The sequence below is a fragment of the Pholcus phalangioides genome, unplaced genomic scaffold (assembly GCF_987345545.1).
Source record: "Pholcus phalangioides strain wild (caught in Gottingen) unplaced genomic scaffold, Ppha-v1.0 ptg000042l_1, whole genome shotgun sequence".
NCBI classification, from domain to species: domain Eukaryota; kingdom Metazoa; phylum Arthropoda; class Arachnida; order Araneae; family Pholcidae; genus Pholcus; species Pholcus phalangioides.
In genome coordinates, this window is record NW_028301628.1 from 6781790 (window position 1) to 6807065 (window position 25276).

General features: G+C 32.6%; 1 protein-coding gene across 1 annotated transcript in view; it reads right to left on the reverse strand.

Annotated features, from left to right (window-relative positions):
• LOC149064380 (BAI1-associated protein 3-like) overlaps nucleotides 1-25276 on the reverse strand; it is a 462395-nt gene that overhangs the window by 250740 nt on the left and 186379 nt on the right. The window contains exons 6-8 of the mRNA XM_089254699.1: nucleotides 10783-11062; nucleotides 8679-8723; nucleotides 8477-8554 (exon numbers count right to left, since the gene is read on the reverse strand). Of these exons, the coding sequence (XP_089110825.1) occupies nucleotides 8477-8554; nucleotides 8679-8723; nucleotides 10783-11062 (403 nt within the window). The remainder of the gene's footprint in view (nucleotides 1-8476; nucleotides 8555-8678; nucleotides 8724-10782; nucleotides 11063-25276) is intronic.

Genomic DNA, 25276 nt, shown 5'->3' on the forward strand with positions numbered 1-25276 from the left:
GAATGCGAAAGCGTATGTCTGATGACATAGCCCACTCGATTCTACAAATATCAGATCTATTGTTCAGTTGATTGCTCTTTCTTTTTTTCTCTTGCTGCAATAACATGTTTTTATAGTTTGTTTTATTTTCAAATTTTTACGTTGAATTAAACCTGTTTATGTTTCCTGCAACATCATGAATCACAATTTTTTTCTCAATAACTCTTCACGAGTAATAATGGTGGTGATGGTACTCCTACCACCCTACGTATGAATTTTCTCATGATCAACATGTCTGAAGCTTTTACAAACGTACGAATTGTATGAGGAAGTCAATGTATTTTTGCATCAATTTAAGGGAAATGTATTTTTGCATCAATTTTTTTTTTGAATTTGATTTCACAAGTGTTACAAATACAAATACAACGCCACAACAGGCAAATTGCCCAACGAGGTGGCTGACTTAAGAACATAATGGATCCCTGAGCCATTTTTTGGAGGTCCTACCTACTACTGCTACACCACACATGCACCCCGCCCACACTCACCCCCCCGCGGAACCCTCAACGAATGTGCGTGTACGTGTAGTGAAACCTGACGTGAAGTTTTTTTTGTTTCTCTGTAATGCTTGTTATGTGTAGTGCTGCCATCTGCCACCAGTTTTTCTAACTATGAGTGAAGTGTTATGATTGAATGATTTATCGTTGTAGGACTGTTGCTCTCTGTGGCGAGACTTTTTAACGGGGAGATCGGCTCGCATTTGCGCCTTGAAGTTGGGAACCACAGAAAACCAACTTCAGCCGACCACCACTGTGGGGTTCGAACCCGGATCCTCGCATCGCGAGTCCGTCACTATAACCACTCGACCACCACAGCGGCGAAAGTGTAATTATCGGGAGATGAGTGGGTTTGAACTCATGTACCCTGAACTCTTCCCATATCTAATTCCGTATCTTACCAACCCACCACTACAGCGCTGAACACGAAACATTATTCAAACAAAAAGAAAGAAAGAAAAAAAAATTATATATTTTATGAGGATAATTGAAGAAAAAACTCACGGAAAAATTAAAAAAAAATTAATTGGAAAAATAAGAAATTTTAATTAAATATTTAAAATATTTAACTAGAAAATATTGAAAAAAAAGAAAGAAAATATTAAAAGTATAAATAGAGATATTAAAAGTAAATAATTTCTTTCCATCTAACAATACTTTTTGTTTTAAGGGAAACATTCTAAAAAAAATTTATATAAGAGAGGCAAAAATAGAAGCAACAAAAAAATCTTCAAAATAAAAAGAAAATAACTGATTAATAACTTATCATACAAAGTGAAGTTCAATTCCAAAATATATAATAATTGAAATTTATGAAATTTAATAAACAAAAAGGAGAAAAATTGAAAAATATGTAAAGAAAAGAGCAATAAAGAAGAGGACAATAACGAAACAAAATGCAGGACTTGAAAACAAAAAAAAAGTGAAAAATATTAATGAAGAACTAGGAAAGCGAACAGAAAAAAAAAAGCTAAAATAAAATTGTAAAAAAACAACAACAACAACAAAATAATTAAAGAAGACATTGTTTTTTGAAGGAAATCTGAAATAAGCAATAGATTTTCTTTCCATATTTTTTCTTTAAATTTTTTATACATTTCAAAAGTCATCTTTCATACATCAATTTTCATATTGAATACATTCGATGAATTTACGAAAATGCATTAAACATGCGTCTCATCATCTTTCACAACTGAATATATTGCTCTTGAAAACATTCTCAGTATTACACATCTCAATTGCCATCAAAAATAATTATTCTTGATTTATTTAAAAATGATTTAATCCAAAAACACAATGAATAGCTTTACAAATTTCATTTTAAAAGATTATTTTCAATTTCGTTCAATTTGTTTGCAATCTAAAGTTTCATTCAATAATTCCAAAAGTAACTTGATTCACTATCCATTAACAAGGTTATTCATAATTATTATCATTTCTGTAGCATGCTTTACGAATTGAAAGATTAAATTACATAGAAAATAGATTACGTGAGACATCACAAATTAACATCATCCAACACGACCATTATTCATTGCTTTTTGGGAACAAAACTAATTCGATATATTTGGTTGCGTTTTTATGAACACAATTCCTTAATTTTCGAACGTTTTTTTTTTGTTAATTTATAACATAATTGATATATGTTTCCGCATAATTTTAAGAGCTTGTCTCGTTATTTTTTAGCATTATAGATTAACTAAAATGTCATACGAAATAATTCAACACAATTTATGAAACTGAGAAGATAATTAAGCATAAATCTCAGAATATATAAACTATGATTACTATACGTGCACATTATTTAGAAATCCCTAATATAATATTTATGGGTTCAGTTATTTGCCTATTTTTATGTTTGTCATTCTGATTCATATAAATTTTGCTTCAGATGAATAACGATATTTACTGTTTCCTACCATCATTTGCATTGAACAAATACATGTTTACACATCCCTGTTTTGAATTAAGTGCGTTGCATGCTTGTAAATGCTAGGATTTAGAGCACCTTGAACATTAATTTACTAAAAACTATGTAAATAACAGGTTTTCCGTTAAAAAAGCTTCTAGTATCAGAAAAAAGGGGGGGGGCTACGGGAAACATTTAATTACCGTTATCATGCTGCGAATTATGATTGATCATGATGGAAAAATGATTGATTATTTCTTTTCAACGAACAACCTACACGTCTCGAAAAGTTTCCTTGAAAACTAAGAAAAGTATTCGATATAAAAACTAGAAAAAGTAGGTTCAAGTTTGAATTTATGATAGAAATAGAGATTTTTTATGTATATATTTTTAATTTATAAGAAATTATATTTTTTTTGTGAGAGATCTAAAATATGTGAAAAATAGTTTTTTTTTTCAATAAAAATTACTTGAGAAATCGATTGAGAATATCAATCTAAATTAATTAAAAGAAATGACAGTTCTGTCGATATTTTTTTTTAATTTTTTGCGTATTTTAAGAAGTTTGAAATTAAAACGTGTACTGACGGCTTTTTTTTCCCGTGTCACGGGGTCGTATCTCCAGAGGTGTAGATGCCAGCATGCTTACCCGGTTTGCAAGAAAGCATTGGTTCAAGTCCCGGCGCAGACCAGATGACCTCGGCATAATATCCAGAAAATACATGCTTCCTTATAAATTTTATTGTTATTTTTATTTTAAATTTAAGTATGATTTTTTTAATATAAAAACATTTTTGTCATTGACTTTTCTGAAAGCAAAACGAGTGGGAAAACTGAAAAATAATTTTCAAAATAAATTATTTTCTTTTAAGTAGTTTTTTTATTTCCATGTTTTTAAAAGTTTTTTTATGGTTTTCATAACCTATCTAGATTTTTCCGAAAATATACATGGATGTTTATAGAATTTTTCAATACACTCGACACTCGTTAACGACCTTTTCGTTCCACGCAAATGGGCGTTATATTGGGAGGACGTTATATCGTACGATTGAAAAAATAGCTTCATAAGAGAATTGGTACTTGCAATCAGCAATGCAGTAAAATATATCAGGTTAGAAAATAAAAATTTTCCTAAAAAACTCTCCTACATGTTTTCCTGTAGGTTTCACGGCTCGCGATGAAACATCCGTTTTAAACGGAACGACGAGGGTCGTTATAACGCGAGTCGACTGTAATTAATTACATACGTGCATCTATCAGAAGAAAAACACATTATATATTCATTTCTTTGCAATAATGAGACTGGTAGAATTAAGTTCGGACTCTGTACTGGATCGAATAGTCTTTGTAGATCGTTATATTGCATGAAATATAGTATAGGACGAACATGCAAACATTTGTAATTTCATTCTTTATAATGGAACGGTCGCTATAATGAAAGGTGGTGATTTGAAGCTTCAATTATATGTTACAGTAAAAATTTGATAAATCGGTTACTATACATAATAATCCTATTACAAATCATCTTGGTAAGTTTGACAAATTTATCACTTTTACCGAGGAATATTCATAATACCTAAACGACGTTGGTAAATTTGATAAATACTTCAAATTTATAACCTTTATCTGTAATTATGTATAATACCTTAGTGTTATTGGGGAAAATTAGATAAATATAAATAAAATTCCAAATGTGTCTAGTATGTGATGGAGTCCGACCCCGATATAATGATAACAAATTTTACGATCATATCCTGGTGTAATGATAACAAATTTTACAATCATATCCTGATGTAATGATAACAAATTTTACAATCATATCCTGATGTAATGATAACAAATTTTACGATCCTATCCTGATGTAATGATAACGAATTTTACGATTGTATACCGATATAATGATGCAATATATGTATAAATTATCATGTATAGCATATCATATATTGCGATTTTACATATTTATCAACGGCTTGGGAATTATGCATAATCAACGGTGAAATTCATATTTTTATAGTACTTATTAAATTCATTAACGATGCTTGGGTTCTATACATAATAGCCGGTAAAGGTAATCAATTTAGGGAAATTTATCAAATTTACCAACGATGCTTGGGTAATATGCATAACCACCGGTAAAAGTGATAAATATAGGGGAAGTTACCAAACTTACCAAAATGTTCGGCGGTTATATACAAGTAATAACAGTGAAAAAGTTTTAAAAGTTTATAATACGGCCTTTTACACGATGTGGCACGTACATAACAACCGGATTTGTCACATTTATCGTACCATATAAATGGTTAACCCTCTGTAAACTGACAGTAATTCAAAGTAACAGATTGATAATTAGTTATATACTAACTAGTTGTTTGAAAAACAGTATTTTGTATGTGTTTAATTAGATCTAAAATGATCTACCAAATAAATAACACGATAATCGATAATTACTTATTACCATCATTATAATTACGCTTTATTTTTTCATTCATTATTTTCTACTAATTTCGGTAGATTTTCCTCCTTCATAATGCCGTGGATGAAAGGTTAATGTAAATTTATTTATGAGAAAACTGAAGCATATTGATAAGTGAATGAAAAGTAAATAATCCATCATGATAACAGTTCATCGCGACAACTTCATAGTGGAACATTGACTAATACTATATATGATAAAAAAAGAAGGTTGTAAATGAATGCCATATTTTTTCCTCAATTTCGCTCCCAATTTCCACAAATTTATATTACGGTAACAGAAATAAAAAGAAAACTGCAAGTTCCGTTATCTTTCATTTTAGCCTGTGAATTGATTAATTGCTGTTGTCTAATAAACAATAAACAGTACGCATGTATGTCATATGTAAAATTTTTCTTTTTTCTCCTTTAAATTAGTTCGTTCTAAATATAGAAAGCGCTGACGTGTGTTTCAAGGCTTTTTTTTCCAGGAAAGAAGAATTCCGTTTTTGAATAACATCTGTTAAGACCTCAAATTCCTCTGACAGGCGAAAATTCCTTCAGGAGGTGTTTGAGAAATTGCCTCGAAGCAAACACATTCAAGCGTGTGAAAGTTTCTCTGAAATAAAAAAATATTTCCCAGAGTCAAGGTTCACGAGCGGGAAATCTTAGAATTCTTATTCATTTTTATTCATTTATTTTTCTATTTTTTCTCCCCAAGTCTGCAAAATATTGCAGTTTTTTTTTTTATTCACTCTTGCTCCATAACTTTTTGGACCTCGGCTGATTTGATGTCTGATCTTCTTTGGTTTGTCTTAAAGAAACATCTCCGAGATTATTTTTCTTCGAAAGATTCATCTATAAAAATAAATTATGAATGTATCAGTAGAAATATACTCGAGAAATATTTCCTTCATTAATTAAATATCATCTTCCAAGAACTCGGTTGGATCACGACATTCTTGTGTTGTAAAAATTGATCGTTTACAGCTCATACCAACATTTTTTAATATTTATGAAAAATAGTAATTCCCACGATGATGAAATGAACTCATTAATTCGCCAATCAAATTAATAAATTATTACTTTTCTACGCCGCAGAGATTATTCTTGAATTTTTTTCCTTCCCGATTCCTGATTAAATGATCAATGGTTATCATATTTCAAAAAAAAAAAAATTATCAAACAAAACAAAATCACTCATGCTGATGAATCCATCGTGCTTGAGGATAGAGATAAATTTAATGGATTAAACTTAATAATTAAGGATATGAAAGTCTTAGTATAAATTTTTGACTTGAAGGCGATATGGAAGTCTCAATACAAGTCTGATTTGAAGGCGATGCGTGAGTCTCTCAGTTAAGTTGGTTTTAAAGAGAGATACCCGAGATTATTTTTTCTTCGAAAGGCCCATCTATAAAAATGAATTATGAATGTATCGGTAAAAATACTTGAAATTTCCTTCATTAAATACCATCTTCCAAGAACTCGGTGAGATCATAACATTCTTGTGTTGTAAAAATGGATTGAAATTAATGGCTGAGATGATACTGAAATTTTTCGTTAGTTATGAAAAATAATAATTGTAAAGATCATGAAGAGTGAACTCATTAATTCACTAATCGAATTAATAAATGATTATTTTTCTACGCTGCCGTTTATTTTTGTTTTTTTCCCTAATTTTTGATTAAATTATCAGTGATTTTATTTGAAAAATTATCAAACATGACAAAATAAATCTTTCTGATGTTTTGTCATCATGTGGAACTTGTAGATAGCATATCTAAAATTTAATGGATTTAACTTGGTAATTAAGGATATACATATATGAAAGTCTCTCATTATGGAATTTTGATTTGAAGGAGACATGAAAGTCTCAGTATAAAGTCGGTAACACACTACAATGACGTGACGTTATTTTGCATCATGGCAGAGACATTGCGAATTCTACGAATCAGAACACACAACTAAAGGCGATGTAAATATCTTAGCATCAGGGCAGCAACTAGATACTTTTCAGCCGGGGCAAGAACGCATTTTGGCACCCACGTGTAATATAGAAGAAGCAGTTGAAGGGTGCATTCGGCGCCCCCCTTCCGCCCAGCGCTGAGGGCACAAGACGCGCCTGCACCCCCCTAGTTGCGGCCCTGCTCAGCATATGTCTTCGACTTGAAGGAGAGAAAAATCTCAAACCATAAGTATTTGACTTGAAGGCGATTTAAAATTCTCAGTATAAGCCTCCCACTTGAAGGCCATATAAAACTCACAGCACAAGCCTTTGACTTGAGGGTGATAAAGATTTGGTATAAGACTTTTAGATTTAAAGGTGACATGTAAGTCTCGGTATAAAGATTTGATTTGAAAGGGATAAGAAAATCTCAATATACTTTAAGTCTAAGAGTTGAAGGCAACGTGAAAATCTCAGTGTAAATCATTGACTTGAAGGCTATTTAAAAGTCTTAGTATATGTTTATGAGACTTGAAAGTTCAATGTAAAAGTTTCAGAAAAAAAAAATTTGATGGAAAGACTCAATATAAATTTATGATTATAAATCTTTGGCTTGAAGGCAATATAATTTTTTTCAACACAAATCTTTGACTCAAGTCTCGATTAACTTGAGCTACTCCTCACGTTAAGTTATGGCATTACATTTAGACAAAAAGATGGAAGAGTTGGAAAACACAATTTTGGAATAATTTGATAAATTATTCAAAAACTGAAATCAAACATGCAAAAAATTCCACAAAATATTATCCACGTGAGATATTACATAGAGATTGTCATGCTATGTAAAAAGACGAATACAAAACCATACTTGGGAGATATTTCAACAAATAACTGTCAAATCTTTCACATGCTAGTGAGTTAGAAAGAATGAACTTTCTCGAATATTTCATGAAATGAAAGCTAACCATACTGCGTATCATTTCTACCTAACATCATTGCCAGAAATATTAAAGATTGAGAACTTCTATGAAGCTTTGTAAGAAAATATATTTGGAAATTCAGAGCATTATTCGCAAATTCACTTGATAATTTTTGACATTTATCCATGAAACGTCAGAAAAATTCAAACACGAAATGAATAGTCCATTAGTATTCTATGGATTGATACTGTACATTGCATGATAGAAACGAACTCCCGCATAGAGAGGGAGGCATATTCATTAAATTTATATATTTATTCAGGCTGTGCTCAAAGATCATGAATTTTTATTTCAGGGCGTTTAGACTTTTAAGTTCACCCTTTACAGCTCATAAATTTTGTTCCGATTTCCATAAAACGAGATAAAGTTTTATGTTTTAAAATACTTCTCACACTAAATACCGCGGAATCCTCATTTCCGCACGGAAATCGCATTATCTAAATGATCTCCATGCTTATGGCCATTGCTGGTTGCTAAAAATTTAAGAGAATCGAAGAATTCTAATTATTTCGAGAGTTCGCGTAATCTTAATCAGGTTTGGTTTATTTAAGTGGTATATTTCGATCACATTTTTAATAATGATATCAATATTCAAACTAAAAAATGCATAAATTTCTTTTGTGAATAATGTTGTGGAATTTGTTCGACATACCGGCCAAGGCCTTTCAGATTGGACACTTCGTTGAGCTTCCTAGCAGCGTCAAAAACTGAAGTTTCGTCGTCGTGGTCCCTGGAAAGAATTAGGAATTTAATTCATTGGTGAAAGAACCATAATTGAAAGGAATAGAGATTAGTCTTCGAACTTAATTTTTTGGAAAGTGAGAATTGTTAAAAGATTTATTATATTCATTTACCATATATCTAGATGAAGCCTGTCTATATGAACATCGTCGAGATCACTGAAGGGAGAAAAAAAACCGTATAAATTACTTGATGGAAACTATAACACTTTTAAAATGTAAAACTTTAAAATTATTAATTGAATTTTTATAAAAAATGTTTTAATTAAAATATAATCACATGACACATTGACACCACAGGAAGTCCCCCTTCCCCTCTCCCCCCGTCCGAGTCGGTAGCGCATCAATCTCTCTTAGAGATACTTACGCATGGGAAAAAAATAATAATAATGTCGAATGTTCCGTTCAGATTAGACAATAATGCGAATAGGTATGTTTTCAAATGATTAAATGTTTCAAAATTGATGATAAATTTCAGTTTATTGAATTTACTGATAAGTTTCTAATTTGTAATTTAAAATCATTAAATATTTTTATGTTCATTGAAGTTGGATTTTCTTTTTGTGATTTTAAATTTCTTTAACTTCGTGATAAATTTCGGATTATTCCTTTATTGCAAATTTCTTAAATTATTTGACAAAATTCAGTTTTTAAAACTCCCCGACAAACTTAAATTTTCAAAATTCCCTGATGAATATTTTTATAACTTCTTGATGCATTTCAATTTTTAAAATTCTTTGAAGAATTTAAATTTTTAAAATTCTTTGAAAATTTCAATTTTTAAAATTCTTTAAAAATTTCAATTTTTAAAATTCTTTAAAAAATTTCAATTTTTAAAATTCTTTAAAAAATTTCAATTTTTAAAATTCTTTAAAAAATTTCAATTTTTAAAATTCTTTGAAAATTTCAATTTTTATAATTCTTTAAAAAATTTCAATTTTTAAAATTCTTTGAAGAATTTCAATTTTTAAAATTCTTTAAAAAGATTTAAAAAAAACAAAAACATAACTATTCAGCTTTTGATCCGTTTTGATCGAATAATGTATAGATAGAAAGAGAGAAATCTCGAGTTTCACGCAGTTGCCGACAGGTAGCTCTAACGCTTTTCTTTCGGCTGCCATTTCAGTGTTTGTCAAGATTGGCTTTTCCCAAAGTTAGAAACTGATTCGGTTGACTTCATATTCCAGCAGGACAGGACACCACCACACTGAAGCTTGGACGTTCGAGAATTTTTGAACAATCGCATTCCTAAACGATGGATCGGCCGTGGGGGACCTGAAGATTCACTTAAACATCACTGACCTCCAAGATCGCCGGACCTCATAGTATGCGATTTCTTCTTGTGGATAGTTTATAAAAGACTATGTTTATGTACATCCCCTTCCAGCTACATTAGCCGAGCTGAAGATGCGCATAACAGCAGCAGTGGATGTCAACATGCTCGCGAAAGTTTGGGGCGAATTTGATTGCCGTATATATAGACATATGTCGTACATCCCAAAGTGGACATATTGAGCACCTTTAATTTGGTTTGTAAAAAAATTGTACGATTAGCCATGTAATATAAAATTAATCTTGAGTATCTATGTTCAATATCCGAATTCACGAATTTCAAATCGGGTAATTCTTTTTGAAACACCCTGTATTGTGTTACTCCAAGATGAAGGAGCATAGGGCACAAAAACTGTTTTCGAATGTATGTTTGCGTTGTTTCTAGTATATTAAAATTTAAATCTCAAACAATTCCTCAAACCCTACATGATCAGAGACGAGATACCTCCTCCGAAGGCAAATAAAATAATTCATTCAAACTCTCCCTGTTTTTTACCCCTTTATTATCGTGAAGTTCCATCGTAACACTGTGAATGGAAGTATTTTTTTTTCCGTCCCCCGTTCTTTCTACACTTTTGTTCAGTGATCTCCCACCACCATATATAATGTATCTTTCTTCTATATATTCATAAGTGAGAGAAAGAGAATAAATAGGAGTAGGTGAGAAATATCAAAAATTGGGGCGAAAGTGAAATCTATATCCGGCACTAATCTTTTTTTTGTTATATTCTATCTCTAAGCTTTGAAGAAACAAGTGTTTTGAGTTTCATTGCTGATACTTTAAGCACAAATCACCCAAATTTGATGTCAATAGCCGGTACGTGAAAGAGGTTAAAATGATAATATTATCAAAAATATAGATACAGATTTTTCATTATGAACATACAGGCGGAATTTCTCGTGCCATTTCGGATTCAACGTTTGAGCTTTGACCGTAGTTGTTCGGATGAACTTCGCCGGTATAACTCCTGATTCGCTATTACTACGGTCACGCCTATCACGGCGTTTGAAAGACGCGCCAAATTTTTTGAGAGGATGGCGCCGAATCGGACTGGCACCAACTGAATGGTCCTGACCATAATCGTCACTCTCGACTTGGTACCTACGGATGGGTTCAGTTTCCGAAGTCGTCTGTATCCCCAACATACAATAAGGATCACTGTAACCTAAAAGAAAATCAAATTTAATTAAAAATACAGCGCATAAAAAAAATGTATTTAAAACTTTCATACGCTAATATTTCTGACAATCCCGAGCAACTACAGTTTTATGACATCACTAAAACAAAAATAATTAAAAACAAATCGATTTCAGAACCAATAAAAACCATTTTTTTAATAAAAGAGCTCTTCAATAATATTTTTATTACAGGAGTGAGAACTCTCTCCAGAAATTACTATTCATATTGGAATAAAGTATTTAGAATCAAATTTCTCTACATCGTTTAACGAGAACAAAAGAAAATCGATAAATTTCTTCAAAATTAGATTTGAAACTTCAATATATAAAAAAAACCTCTAAAAATAAAAGTTATAGGACTCAAAAGTGATTCAGAATCGGAATTCTGCTCCAATAACGATCCAAAGATTTCAATACGTCCTTTTTCAAGATGTGACACGTTCAGTGTATCATGTAAATTATACGCTTCAAGTATTTTTGACTCGGAATAAGATATAAGAATAATTTGACAAGAAACAAAACAAATCAAAGTTGGATACAAGAGAAGAAAGAAGCCATAATAAATGGTTATTGCATTAGAGTTTGCATATAACTCTTGTCGCATTTAATTTCGAAGGTTCCTCCAGAGCATAGTTTCCCAAATTTTTTTTTTCCCATGGCCCCCTTCTTCAGAAATTTTTTCTCCCATCGCTCCCCCCCCCCCAATGCAATATAACCCATAGGATCTATAACATACCCGTAGCTTCTACCACCCAAAGGCGACGTTAACGTCCACGTTGGGAATCACTGCTCCAGAGACCATGTTTACCGTTCATAGACTTAATGCTTACACAGATAATTGTTTTGTCAAAGATAACTAAAAGCTCATCATCTTAGTGGTTATACTGGAAATTAGACAGGAGTGCCCGAATATACAAACTACACTAAGTATAGCACTGTAAACTAAAAGAAAATCAACTTTAATTAAATATAGAGTATATTACAAATTTATTAAAATTCTTATACGCTAAATATGTCTGAGAATCCCAAATAACTCCGTTCATGACATCACCTAAACAAAAGTAATTAAAAAAACGATTTCGAAGACCACTTTGAATAAAAAGAATCTCTTCAATAATGTTTCTATAATAGGAATGAGAACTCGCCGGAAATTACTTCTGATATTAAAATCAAGTAATAGGAATCAAACTTCACTACATCGTTTAACAAGAAAAAAGAAGAAGAAAAAAAATCATATACATTTCTTCAAAATTAGATTTGAAACTTCAATAAAGAGCTCTCCTCGGAAAAAAAATGAAAGAAGTAATAAGAGTGAAAGTGTTCTAAAAGTTTATTCGTTCAAGATTCAAAAGTGATTTAGAATGGAAATTCCGCTCCAAAAACGATCCATAGATTCCAGAAACGCTCTTTTACAAAATATGGCACGTTCAGCGTATCATGTGAATCATACGCCTCAATTATTTTGTAACTCGGAATAAGGCATACGAATAATTTAGAAAAGAAAAAAAAAGAATCAAATTAGATACAAGACAAGAAAAAAGCCATAAAACAAGATTTAATTGCATTAGAATACTCTTCCGAAGAGACCATGTTCACCGAGTTAATCCGAAACCACACATGTCTGCGGAATTTCTAACCAATTGGTACATGGTGGAATGTGTGTGTACGTGTAATGAACCGGACGTGAAGTTTGTTTCTGTGTAATGCTTGTTATGAGTACAGTGTCGCCATCTGCCATCATTTTTTCTAACTATGACTGAATAATTGTATCGTTGTAGGCCTCTTGCTCTATGCGGTGAGACTTTTCAACGAGGGGATTGGCGCGTACTACAGAGCCAGACATGGCGTAGGCACTCTCCCATAGGGAATATAATGATACTAACACATTACCCCGAGGGGTTAGTAGTGGTTAATTATACTGGGAAATTAGAAAGAAGCATCCGCATATAGATATTACTGTGATCATCACTGTCAGCTAACAGAAAATCAAATTCAATTCAAAATAGGACACATAAAAATATGTATTAAAGTTTTTATACGAAAATCCCAAACAACTAATGTTCATGACATCACTAAAACAGCAATAATTAAAAAAGAAATCTATTTTCAGAACCAATAAAAACCACTTTTTTTTATATCAAGAGAACTCTTCAATAATACTTTTATTACAGGAATGAAAACTCTCCGGAAATTACTCCCGATGTTAAAATCAAGTAATAGGAATCAAATTTCACTACACCTTCAACAAGAGCAAAACAAATAAAATAAAATCCAATACCTTTCCTCAAAATTAGATTTGAAACTTCAATAAAAAAACCAAAAAAATAAATAAAAGTGAAAAGTTTTAAGACTCAAAAGTGATTTAGAATCGAAATTCTGCTCCAATAGCGATCCAAAGATTTTAATACGCCCTTTTACAAGATGTGACACGTTCCGCGTATCATGTGAATTATACGCCTCAAGTATTTTTTTGACTGGGAATAACAAATAGGAATAACTTAGAGAAAAGCAACAAAAAAATCAAATTGGATACAAGAAAAAGGCCATAAAAAACAGATTTAATTGCATTAAAAAGGTTCCGGGGAGACTACACATGTTTACCAAGTTAATCCGTTCTAAGACTTAATGTTTATCCAGATTTTGTTTTTGTTAGAAGAAAACTAAAAGCTCATCATCTTAGTGGTTATACTAGAAATTAGACGGGAGTGGCCGAGTATAGAAATTACTTAACGACGACTATAACGTACTTAGTGTCTTGTTTTTAACGTTTAGTCATTTTTGATGTAAAGATAAGAAAACAAACGTGTTTGATGTGTTATTAATCACGTGTTAAACTCCGGGGACTTAGTTCCCTTTTTTTTATTCAGTTGGAAAGTAAAGTATTTTCGTCTTTGATCTTGAAAGACTTTAAGTGATGAAGACATCTTGGGAATGTACCATAAGAGAGTGAGAAAGATATATATATATATATATTAAAAGTCTTACTTTTACTCGGATTAGCGGTAGATGTTTTCTCAGAAGAAAGGTAAACATCGATATTTTTGTTTTTATAAGAGGATATAAGTATATATTTTTCATTAGATCTAATAAGATGTTGAAATTTATTTCATGTGTAAAGAGTGATATTTTTTTCTCTCGAAAATTCAGTTAAAAGAGAAAAAAAAATTCGAATATATAGACAATTTAATGGGGATATTTTATTGTTTCACCGAAAAATTATACAGTACACGGGGTGTCTGGAACTACACCGGCAAACTTCAAGATGTGATCGTACACGTGAAGACATAATTTTTGCAATTACCTATTTCAAACAACAAACATTATTTTGTCGGAAACAACGGGGTAACATATCCAGAACGGTGGATTGACCACAGTGGACCTGCCGCGTGGCACATGGCATGTAGACTTCCCTACCACAGGACTACTTTACTTTTTTAATTTCGTCTCTACAGGACTACTTTTTCTTCGCCAACTGAAATCTTTAGTCCACGACACACACCAGCGTACTTGGCGGAAGAACTTTATTCTGCTGACAAGATTAACCCTTTCATCGGCAGAGCAGAAATGCATTTTATTTATCTTTCAACAGCTGGCTGATGCGAAGATGAATTTTAGGAAAAAGAGAAAATTCAACTGGAATTGCGGGCTTTCTCGGTGAGCGCCCTAGACCACTTGTCTAGAAAGGCGACGAATATATCAATCCTTCCTTATAGAGCTCGTGTGCACTGAACGGGACCGTACATGGACGGTCGTACCTATCTCAGGCCAAGCTCACAATCACTATCGTCGCCACCAGATGGCGCAATCATTAAACTGTCAATGAAATGCCATATTGTTTTTAATAGGTACACTTTCTTTTTCAAAATAACAGGGCTTACCGATAGTTAAGTCCAGGATGCTAAAATAAGAGGCGAGATATCTCGTCAATAACGCTTAAACAGCTAACTCAACACCAGGTTGCGGGTGCGCCATTCGTTCATTCGCCACAGTTAGCTGTGCAAAGGTACCCTCGGACGCCACTTTAAGCAGCTACTATGAGTGCTCGCATAGTCAGTTACATTCGTATGTTTCATTTTCTCCGATATCCGTGACCCATGGCTGTCTCTGTACTTGATTTTCCGATTGAATATATGTATCTCGACCCAGGGTCCCATTGCAAAAGTTATTACTTTATTTAACTGATTAAGCGGTACTATTTGAATTTAGTTATTGATTGTACGATCAACCCTAGAAGTTTTTTTGGTAGAGTTCTGGGCCACCTTTGTTTAGATGAAAGATATAAATTTTAGTTTTTCGTAGTTTCTCGTTTCGATCATGGCCCCCTGCGGATTATATTTTCTTCTAGAGGCCCTACTGTTTTACCTTATCCCAAATCCGCAAACCACTCTTTTTATTTATTGAATTTATTTCTTGAGTAAATTTACAGTCAACGAAAGAATTATAAATAAGGCGCATACATGCATCTTGTCCACATTCCTCTGTAAAATTTTGAACGTACTATTATATATTGGAGAATGTGCGTATACGTGCTAACGTGAAGTCTTTTACTGCGTAATGCTGCCATCAGCCATCAATTTTTTTAACAATTAATGAGGTGCAATGATATAATAATTACGTCGTTGTAGGCCTGTTGCGCGCTGTGGCGATAACGAAGAGATCAGTCCGCATTCCCTCCTTTAAGTTGGGAACCACAGAGATCCAACATCAGCCGACCACCACTTCAGCGAGATTGGGGGGGTTCGAACCCGAGTCAATCACTATAACCACTCGACCCTCACAGCGGTCACTATAGCCCAGTTCACATGTGCAAGATTGGGGGTCGCTTTGATGATAACTACCGGCATGGCAACTTTTTTCCCCCCGCAGGAAAAGAAATGTGGGAGAGAAGCTCATAAAAAAAAAAAAAAAAAAATCCCATCTTTCTTGGGGTGGATTGGTGGTCGACACCAACCTTCTCTCCCACAATTCTTTGCGCCGCGAAAACTACTGCAAGTTCCTTGGTCAGCCATCTTGAATCAACCACTTCCGTTAAACCCACGTAACCAGTGACGACTTCCGGAAAGAAGAGGGGGATTACCGCCATAAACTAAACGTCATGTGAACGGTTTATAGTGAAAATCCCCGTAACCGGGAACTTCCCGGGATGTTTTATTGTACATGTGAACGGGGCTCATTTAGGCTGAATATCATTCATCTTCCCTCTTGTGGATCTTCTTTGCAGGGCCTTCTCAACATCATGCCCCCTCCTCGGGGAAAGTGATTTTTGGGACACTTGTACTCAGCTGGCGGTAAAAGCTTACATAATATACATACTCACTGCCGAAAATCATGGCACAAGATAGCATCATCTAAGCCCCCTACGGACTTGAGCCCCCCCCCCCCCAATGTCCTGCGGTCATGGCTCTTTTTTTTAACTTGATTCTCACTCGTGCCCCAGAACAACACGGGACAAAAGATTTTCACTTAAAAGCTTTATTTTTTCACTTTTTCTTCTTTTTTTTGTCACTGCTCTCTATACCAAGGGTTCTCAACCTGTAGGAAAGTGTGGGTCACTGCATTGTTTGAAAACGTGTCGCGGGTCTCTTAATTAATCTTGAACAGCAATCTGGGTCACTCATGTGATTTGTAAATGTTCCGCGGGTCTCTTAAGTGATGTGAAACTGCACCACGGTTTACTAAGGTGATCTGTAAATATGCTAAAGCTCAATCTGGGAATGTGCTGCGGACTACTTAAGAGATGTGAAACTACACCAGGGTTTATGTTATGTTACTCAAGTAGTTTTTAAATATACTAAGGTCACTTAAGTTATCTGGAAAAGTGCAGCGGCCCACTTAAGAGATCTGTAGATGTGCCGCGGGCCACTTAAGTGATCTGTAAATGTGTTGCGGGTCACATAAGTATCTATAAAAATGTGCCTCTTTTTTATTACACTTCTACAAGATTAGGTTCGAGAACGCGGGGCACAATAGAGGATTCCAAGGGCCAAATTTGACCCGAAGTTTTGATCACATATGCTCTATAGACTTCCTTCATCACACTTCACGGCTTACATTCCACTTGATGTTCACCCGTGGCCTCCTTAGAACATCCCAGGACCCCGAATATTAGTGTCTGTCCACTGATGAAATATGTATTTCACTTTATTTGAATATAGCATATATACGCAATATTTAGTGCAATGTGAATTTTAATTACGTATCTTCAGAACTTAATGCTAATAACTATCATCATTATAAATGTATGAGTTTAAATACACAAATCGGGACTTATTTAGTTTTTCTAAAAGTAGAGTAGAAGTCTGTTAAAGAAGTGGAACGTAATATGATTATTATGGATCATTACATCGATTAATACAGCTCGATATGATTTATTACAGAGAAAAACCAATTTTCGTCGTATCTATGTTTTTGTATTTCATGGGTGTCTAGACATGAGTGTTCATAGGAGGAGCCGACAGCTTTCTATTTGACATGATAATTAAATCTCTTTGGCATGATTATAAGGAGAATGTCTGTTCTATTTTTTTTACGATATTTCAGAATGAGGCTCGCTGAAGTGTCACGTCTAGAGCTCGAAAATTTCTCAGAATACTCTTTTGTTTCGAATTCTGTTTAATCGAAAAAATTTCTATTATAACATCATTAGCTTAGTTAGCTGAATTATCATCAACGTGAATTGAGAATTTATGAAAGATTTGAAAATTTTAAATTAACAATTTTAACTACAATAGGCCCTACTTAATCGGATAGCGGATAACCCGCTTTAAACGGATGAAATCCTCGGGGGGGACCAGAATTTGTTCTATAGAGACAATGCGTTAAAGTACCCCACATAATCGATTATACTATCACGATTTGTCCAACAACCACTACGTATATAATATAGGGGGGGGGGGGGGGGGGTTGCCACTTTTCGAAAATGAACTGAAATAATCTATCCCGATGGAAGCCAAGTTCGATCGCCACTTTCCACGATTGACGCTTTTCTCTTCGTGAAAAGGGAATTTCGTCAGCAGCTTAGAATATTTCATATCTTTAAAAAGGGGTGGTTGATGACGTAAGCAGCCTTCAAATCCCCCTCCCCCCCCTTGTCACCAAAAGTCAGCAAATCCGAAACCCCCCCCCCCCCCGATGCTGACGTAATACTTGAACGACCCCAAAGTAATATTATAACCTTTTTACTACGAAATACCCACTATATTGGCAAATTTATCACCGGTAATTTATTTATTATCGTGAGGTGTTAGCCAAATGAGATGTGTTTAAAAAAAAAGTGTTTTAGCAAAACCAGCACTTTTTTGCCAAAATGAGGTTAAATTTGCTCTCCTTCACTGTTAAGTGAACCTTTTTAAAGTATGGTGCGTACAATCCATAATGTTTACTGCACGATCGTTTTTTTTACGCTCTCCCTTTGATCAGATTACATGTTGATCAAATAGATTTCGGATTTCTGTCTTTGCATTTCTCGCTATTTTTACGTGATGGAACATATTTTCAAAATTTTAAGGCATATTTTTGTATATTTCATGATTTTCGACAAAAAGAAAATTTTTTTTCTCGTTATTGCAATCCCGCTTCAGACTAGTTTTTGTGGTTCCCACCTCTGACCAGAGGTCTTAGGACTAGGAGTTTTATGCACTAAAAATGGAACATCGTTGCTTATTGGTTAAAAATCCGGAGATTCGGGTTTTTCAACAGATCAGAAATGACATTGAATTTTTAGTGCATAAAAATCCTAGTCCCTCAATGACAGTTGTGATTGGCTGTAAATAGTTTAATCATCTGAATCGGTGTTGGTGATTGTGACTCATGGGGAAAATTGGTGAATGGAGGGGGAAGTTTTTAGTGTTTGTGGGAAATTTTGAGTTTTTATCAGATAAAAATAATTATTTAGTTATTTATTTTATTTACTCTTTTTTTTTAATTTAGTGCCTTCTGAAGGTAAATACATTACTTGGCTAGGTATATTTACCTACAGATGGCAGCTCATTAATTCTGAATTTGTAGAGGAAAAACGCTCGAAAGAGAAATTTTGGCTCAACGGGATTAGTTGGTAAACAGAAGAATTTCTTTTCATACAATAAGTAATAGTTAAAAATAGTTTATACAGCATCAACACTTCTCATTACCATATTATTTTGCTAAAACTAATGCTATTTAAGATAGGAATGAAAAATATTTTAGGGCATACTTTTCGTTTTATGGGGCATATATTTACAGTTTCTAAACAGAATAACTGCATATTTTATAGAGCATTTTCTAGAAGTTTTCACAGCATAAAAATCCTATCCTTATCTATCAATAAAAATGGGCAATGTTTCTTTAAAAGTTATTTTAAAATTTCATCGAAACTTTTACGCGTAAAAAGCTTCAACGAATGATGTAAAAATGGTATGTTGTGACCGCTGGAAAACGTAAAATAATACCAACGATTCAATCGGAAACTTTTAAAAAACTAATTTTTTTATGAATTGGCGTATTCAAAATAATTAGTGCTCTCAGATTTCTTCTACTGATTATTCATGTAGTCACATTTCCAGTGTGAATGCAAGCCGATCTCCCCATTAGAAATGTCTCGCCGTAGAGAGCAACAGGCCTACAACGGTAAAATCTTCAAACACAACACTTAACTCACAGTTCGAAAAATACGTGGTAGATGGCAGCACTGTAACAAGCATTACACAGAAACAAGCTTCACGTTAGGTTCATAACACGGACACGCACATTCCAACATGTACCAATTCGGTAGTTCCGTAGAGGTATATGTGTAGTTTAGCAGTAGTAGTCAAATTTCCATACCAAATTTTATACGTTGCAATGGAGATTTTTCATTGCCCTGAGATTCCGAGTGATTTTTTGGCTAAGATGCCATATGCGAGGTTGCGCCAGATTTGGCGATTACTTTTTGTCGCCAATTGATTACCTTGGCACTTTAGCTCTTTCAAAATTTTTCATTCGTGGCAGAAGCATTTTCTCCGAGCACTTACGTGCTATATTTATCTATGTTAGCATCATTTTTTGTCGTCACAGTGTCTTAGGTATTGTTATCGGTGTTCATTATAGTTGAAATTTATTTAGGCTGATGGAAAAGTTTTTATGGATGACATGGTCCCGCCCTTGCGGGAGGGAGAATGGATGTTGGGCCGTCGTACGAACAACAGGGGCCACCGGGCCAAGTGATTTTTCTGAGGACCACATCAGGCAAATGTATGCTCTTTAAAAATTTCAACTATATCTCAGTTTTGTGGTTTTATCTCATTCGTTCAATCGGTGGGTTTGACGGTAATTACCTTTTCGATCAATCTCACGTACCATCTGTGCCGTACCATCTTTCCAAGACTCTAGTTAAAACCCCACTGTTACTGAGCCTACTCCTAAGATCTCTATTCAATACGATATATTTCAATTCGATATTTTCAAATACTTGGCACAACCAGGCTTGCCTTGGGGAAGTTCTTAGCTACATGAGGCCCGATAAAGATCATTTGATCGCAATTGACATTAATTTTGACAATCTTGTAGGGTCCCAGCTGCCTAAGATTGTTCTGATCGTGGTTTGGATCCCTCCTCCCATTATTTTTCATGCACCTTTTCTGGATTAGTTGTGTTCTAGTATATTTAAATAAAATTAAAATAACTGAAAATGTGTTCAGAGCATATAAAATTTTATAATTAATAAATCCAAAAAAATAAATAAAATTCCTTTTATTAAATATCATATCGATGATGAGACCAAATACCATCGTGAGAAACTCATTCTGTAGATATGGACACAAAAAAACCAAGAAAATTGCAAGGAATGTGCATCCTATAAGCCATTGTGCATCCGCCTCTCGTTCCGTGAGAATAAGATGTACAAACCTGACACAAAACCGAAATGAAGCATGCACATGACAAATAGAAATGGCGCGTGGATCAGAAGATTGATGATGATGTATGTCTTAGTACGTGAAGAAAATAAATTAGTTTTAGAATGAAAAAGACGATTACAAAGTGCGCAAATATGCATTAAAAGGGGATAAAAAAAGCTTTCTCTTATGAAATAGCTTTTGAGACTTCAGGGGAATGTGAAATATTTCTTAAGGAAATATTCGATTTTTTAGAAAGAATTTTTTATACAAAATACAAAACGAGAGATAAACTGCAAGCATGAATATGCTATTACAGCCGGGAAAACTGTTCAATATATAAATGCGATTTGAATATAAACCATATTGTTTTCTTATTTTTGATATGATAAAAGTAAAATAATTTTTTTAAATTCTTTTCGAAATTTTTTTCGAAAATTCTTTATATGATTTCAGTACTGAAAGTTAGTGTGAATTTTGCATTCATAAAAAAATTGTATCTCATCACAAAACTGGGAATATTATGCAATTTGTGACACTCATTCATTCGAAAATTTGAAATTTTTTCGTCGTACTTTGTATTCGTTTGTCAAGTTGTGAGGAAATGGACATTTTCAGTAACATATTGTATTATTCAATGCATGAATTAGCAATTTATTTTTTTCCGTCAGAAATTTTCACGTCTGATGAAAAATAATTTTTTTCTCAACACTTGTATTGTTAAGAAAGGCATTTTATTTCTTAAAAGAAAACGAAGAAATATTTCTTGTGTTGTTCGCTGCCACTTTAATAAAAGTTCTTCGTAGAAAATAGTTAAATGCGCGTATTTACAGTGCATATACGAATGTAAGTTTTAACTTTTTTCCCTTGAATTTTTATCATCTCCAACTTTGTTTCATAATTTACCAATTTTTTACCACTTTCCCAATTCATGACTGAACTGCACACAATTTCCATAACTTATGCGATTTCTGGTCACTTCAATATGTATATATTTAGCAGCATACTGAAAATTTTCAAAAAAATAAAAATAAACGGAAATTAGGGGTTTTTTTGATCAATGTGTTTTCTTTTTTCAGTTAATCGAATTTTTAATTGACACAAGTAAATAAAATTTGATAAATTAAAATAAAGAGTAATTTTGATTACGGGGAACCTCGTGTATCATGTGTCAAAAAATTAGAAAAAAATCTATTCATAAAGAATATTTCTGTTTAAGACAAAAAATATTGGAAATCAAGATAAATTTCTGAAATTATGAATTTCAAAAAATCAATAGAAATTAAATTTAAATTTTTTTTGAAACATAGCAAGGACATAAAAATAAAATGCATTTTTTGATTTTCAAAAATTACCTTCTTGTATTTTCAAATTAATATAAAATTTTTTTTTTTTTTCAGCAAGGCGTGCAACATGAAGTGAAAAATAGGAAATTTACATTTTCATGAAATACGTGTTTTTAATAGCAAAAAAAGAAGAAAATGTACAAAATAACTGAGAAATATGCATTTAGCTCATTTTTGTTGAGTTTTGGTGATTTAAGATGACGATTCTCAAATGGTATGCAGTGGCTTTTTAGGATGCTATGAGATTGAAAATGATCGGGAGAAATATGAGAAATTTTGAGGAAACGTTGCCAAGAGATGATCAAAACGGTAATCCTGAGATGCTCAGTCACTGCAATGAAACTACTGAGGTCTGCTCTAATGCTTATAGATTGAGTGGGAGTTCCACGAGATATTTCAACTTTTAAAATCCTTCTAAGTGTGATAGTGAATTCAAAATAGGTTTGAGAATGCGATTTGAGAGGCTTCTGAAATTATCTACAATAAGCATTCAGCTGTTGCATAGCAAAACTACTCATCTGCTTAAAATTACCTGTATTCTGTGCTCTGGTAGTGGGGGGGGGAGAGTTGAAGCAACTAAAACATTGAAAAATATATATCATATTTGAAAATTGATGAAAAAAATTAAAAAGTGAGACATGGCTACAATTTTTGGGAAAAAAATATAAATGTTATTGTGTGTGAAAAAAACTACTGTGTTAAAGAATGTGAGATAAACTTGAAAAATATTAAACACAAAAATAAAAATAAATTGATAATGCCATTAGATAAAAATTAAGAAATTCGGCTCGGAAATTAGAAACTAGAAATATCTCTAAAAATATCAAAATAACTAAAATCAGATTCAAAGAAATTTAAAAGAATCATAAGTTTAATTTAGGAAGAATAAAAAAGTATAATCCAGAAAAAAAATTACAAAATTATTTGAAAAAAGACATTAAAACTTATTCAAGGAAAGATAAGGAGATATTAATGAAAAATAATTCAAGCAACGGAATAAATAGTATGTTGGCACTATCGATTTAAAGCACTAAAAAAACTAAGTACGAAACTTTTAAAAACATCGAAAACTTTCGTTCAAAGCACTTGAAAAATTTGGTAGAAATTTTAAATAAAAAGAAAGCGGAAGTCACGAAAAATAACAGAATTGGAAAACTTATAGAAAAAAGACGTTAATAAATGATTTTTCAAATCAATAAATTTCAAGTATTAAACTTTTTAACACTTGAAATTCAAACCAATCTAATAATATTCAGACTTGAATATCTGAAAGAAATATTTCAAACTATTGAAAAATTTTATAAATTCCGGTACACACATGCAACAGAATAAATAACTTAATCAAACAAATATAAAAACCCAACGCAATTAAACAAAAAAAAAAAACTAATGTAATTATACAAACATAAAAAAAACTAATGTAATTATACAAACATAAAAAAACTAACCTAATTAAACGAACATAAATTTCATTTATTAGAATTTACTCCAGTCTATCTATCATTGCACTCACCATTATAACAAAATTTCCCATTACAACATTAGGAAGAAGTCTCATGTCGTTCTTATAGTTAGAACACGAACATATGCGACCACGAACAATACATATTCTTTTGTAACTTGGAACGAAGAAAAGAATAAGAATGGAACCAAACATGGAAAATAATAGAAACTGATACAAAAATAGAACTATGAGACTCTCTCTCTCTGTCCGAAAAAAGAAAAGAAATCCCAGCAAACATTGGAACAAATACCGCATCCCTTTTGTTCTGAATTATGATAGAAGAAATAAGGATGGAAAGGAATAAAGAAACTTTTTTAGAAAGTTCGCAGTACTGAAGAGTTATTACGTTATTCGTGAAGACCAACATGGTATAGGTGAATGTAAAAGTTGTGTAAAGAATTTTGCTTGGGAAGAAACGTTTCTTATGAATTGGTTTCTTTTTTATTATTCTTTCATATAAGAACAAGCTAAGGAAATGATTCATACAAGCTAACGCGTTTGGTTGTTGTGAAAACTCTTTTATTTCTTGTACTAGCTTTTGGGGTTTTATTCGTAAACGAGTCTACATTCATGATATTACTTTCGGTCTTAAACACATTAATATAACACTTTATTATACATTTCCCTCCGAGTTCTCCAGGTAAGAAAGATTTCATAAATTTTCGTTTTGTTAGATGTATATGTTACGGGGTAAGTGTAATAAATCCGGGTATTAGAACGATTATTATTTTTAACCGCCGAGCATGTTTTGGTAAGTTTGATAAATTTATATTAAATTTCCCTGAATTTATCACTTCTACCGGCGATTATGCGTACTACTCAGACACACGTAAGCGTCATTGATAAATTTAATAAGTACGAAAATATTTATCACCTTTACCGGTGATTATGTGAAATACCCAAGCGTCGCGTCATTGGTAAACATGATAAATCGTATTATATGATCATGATCATTTTCATACATGTATTGTATCGTTATACCGGGGTACGATCGTAAAACTTGTTATCATTGTATCGAGGCCCGACTATATTCATCACACATACTAGACATTTGGATTTTTTTTCATATTTATCAAATTCACCAATTACACAGCGGTATATCATATATATTATGCATGATCACAGATAAAGGCGATAAATTTCAAGTATTTATCAAATTTGCCATCACTTGGTTATCGTGCATATTCTCCGGTGAAAGTGATAGATTATTTGGTATTTATCAAATTCACCAACGACGCTTGTGTATGATGCATATTCACCGGTGAAAGTGATAAACTTATCAAACTTACCAAGACGATTGGTAAGTATGCATAATAACCAATTTATCCAATTTACCGTAACATATATACATTTCAACAGGTTTTAGACTATGAAACTACTAACAATAAAATGAAATGCTATCATATGATAATTAATTAATATTTCTTTATACGATAAAAAATATCAGTTAAAATTACAATTAAAGCAGTTTTTGAAGTTTGTCAAAAATAAAACAAAGGAGAA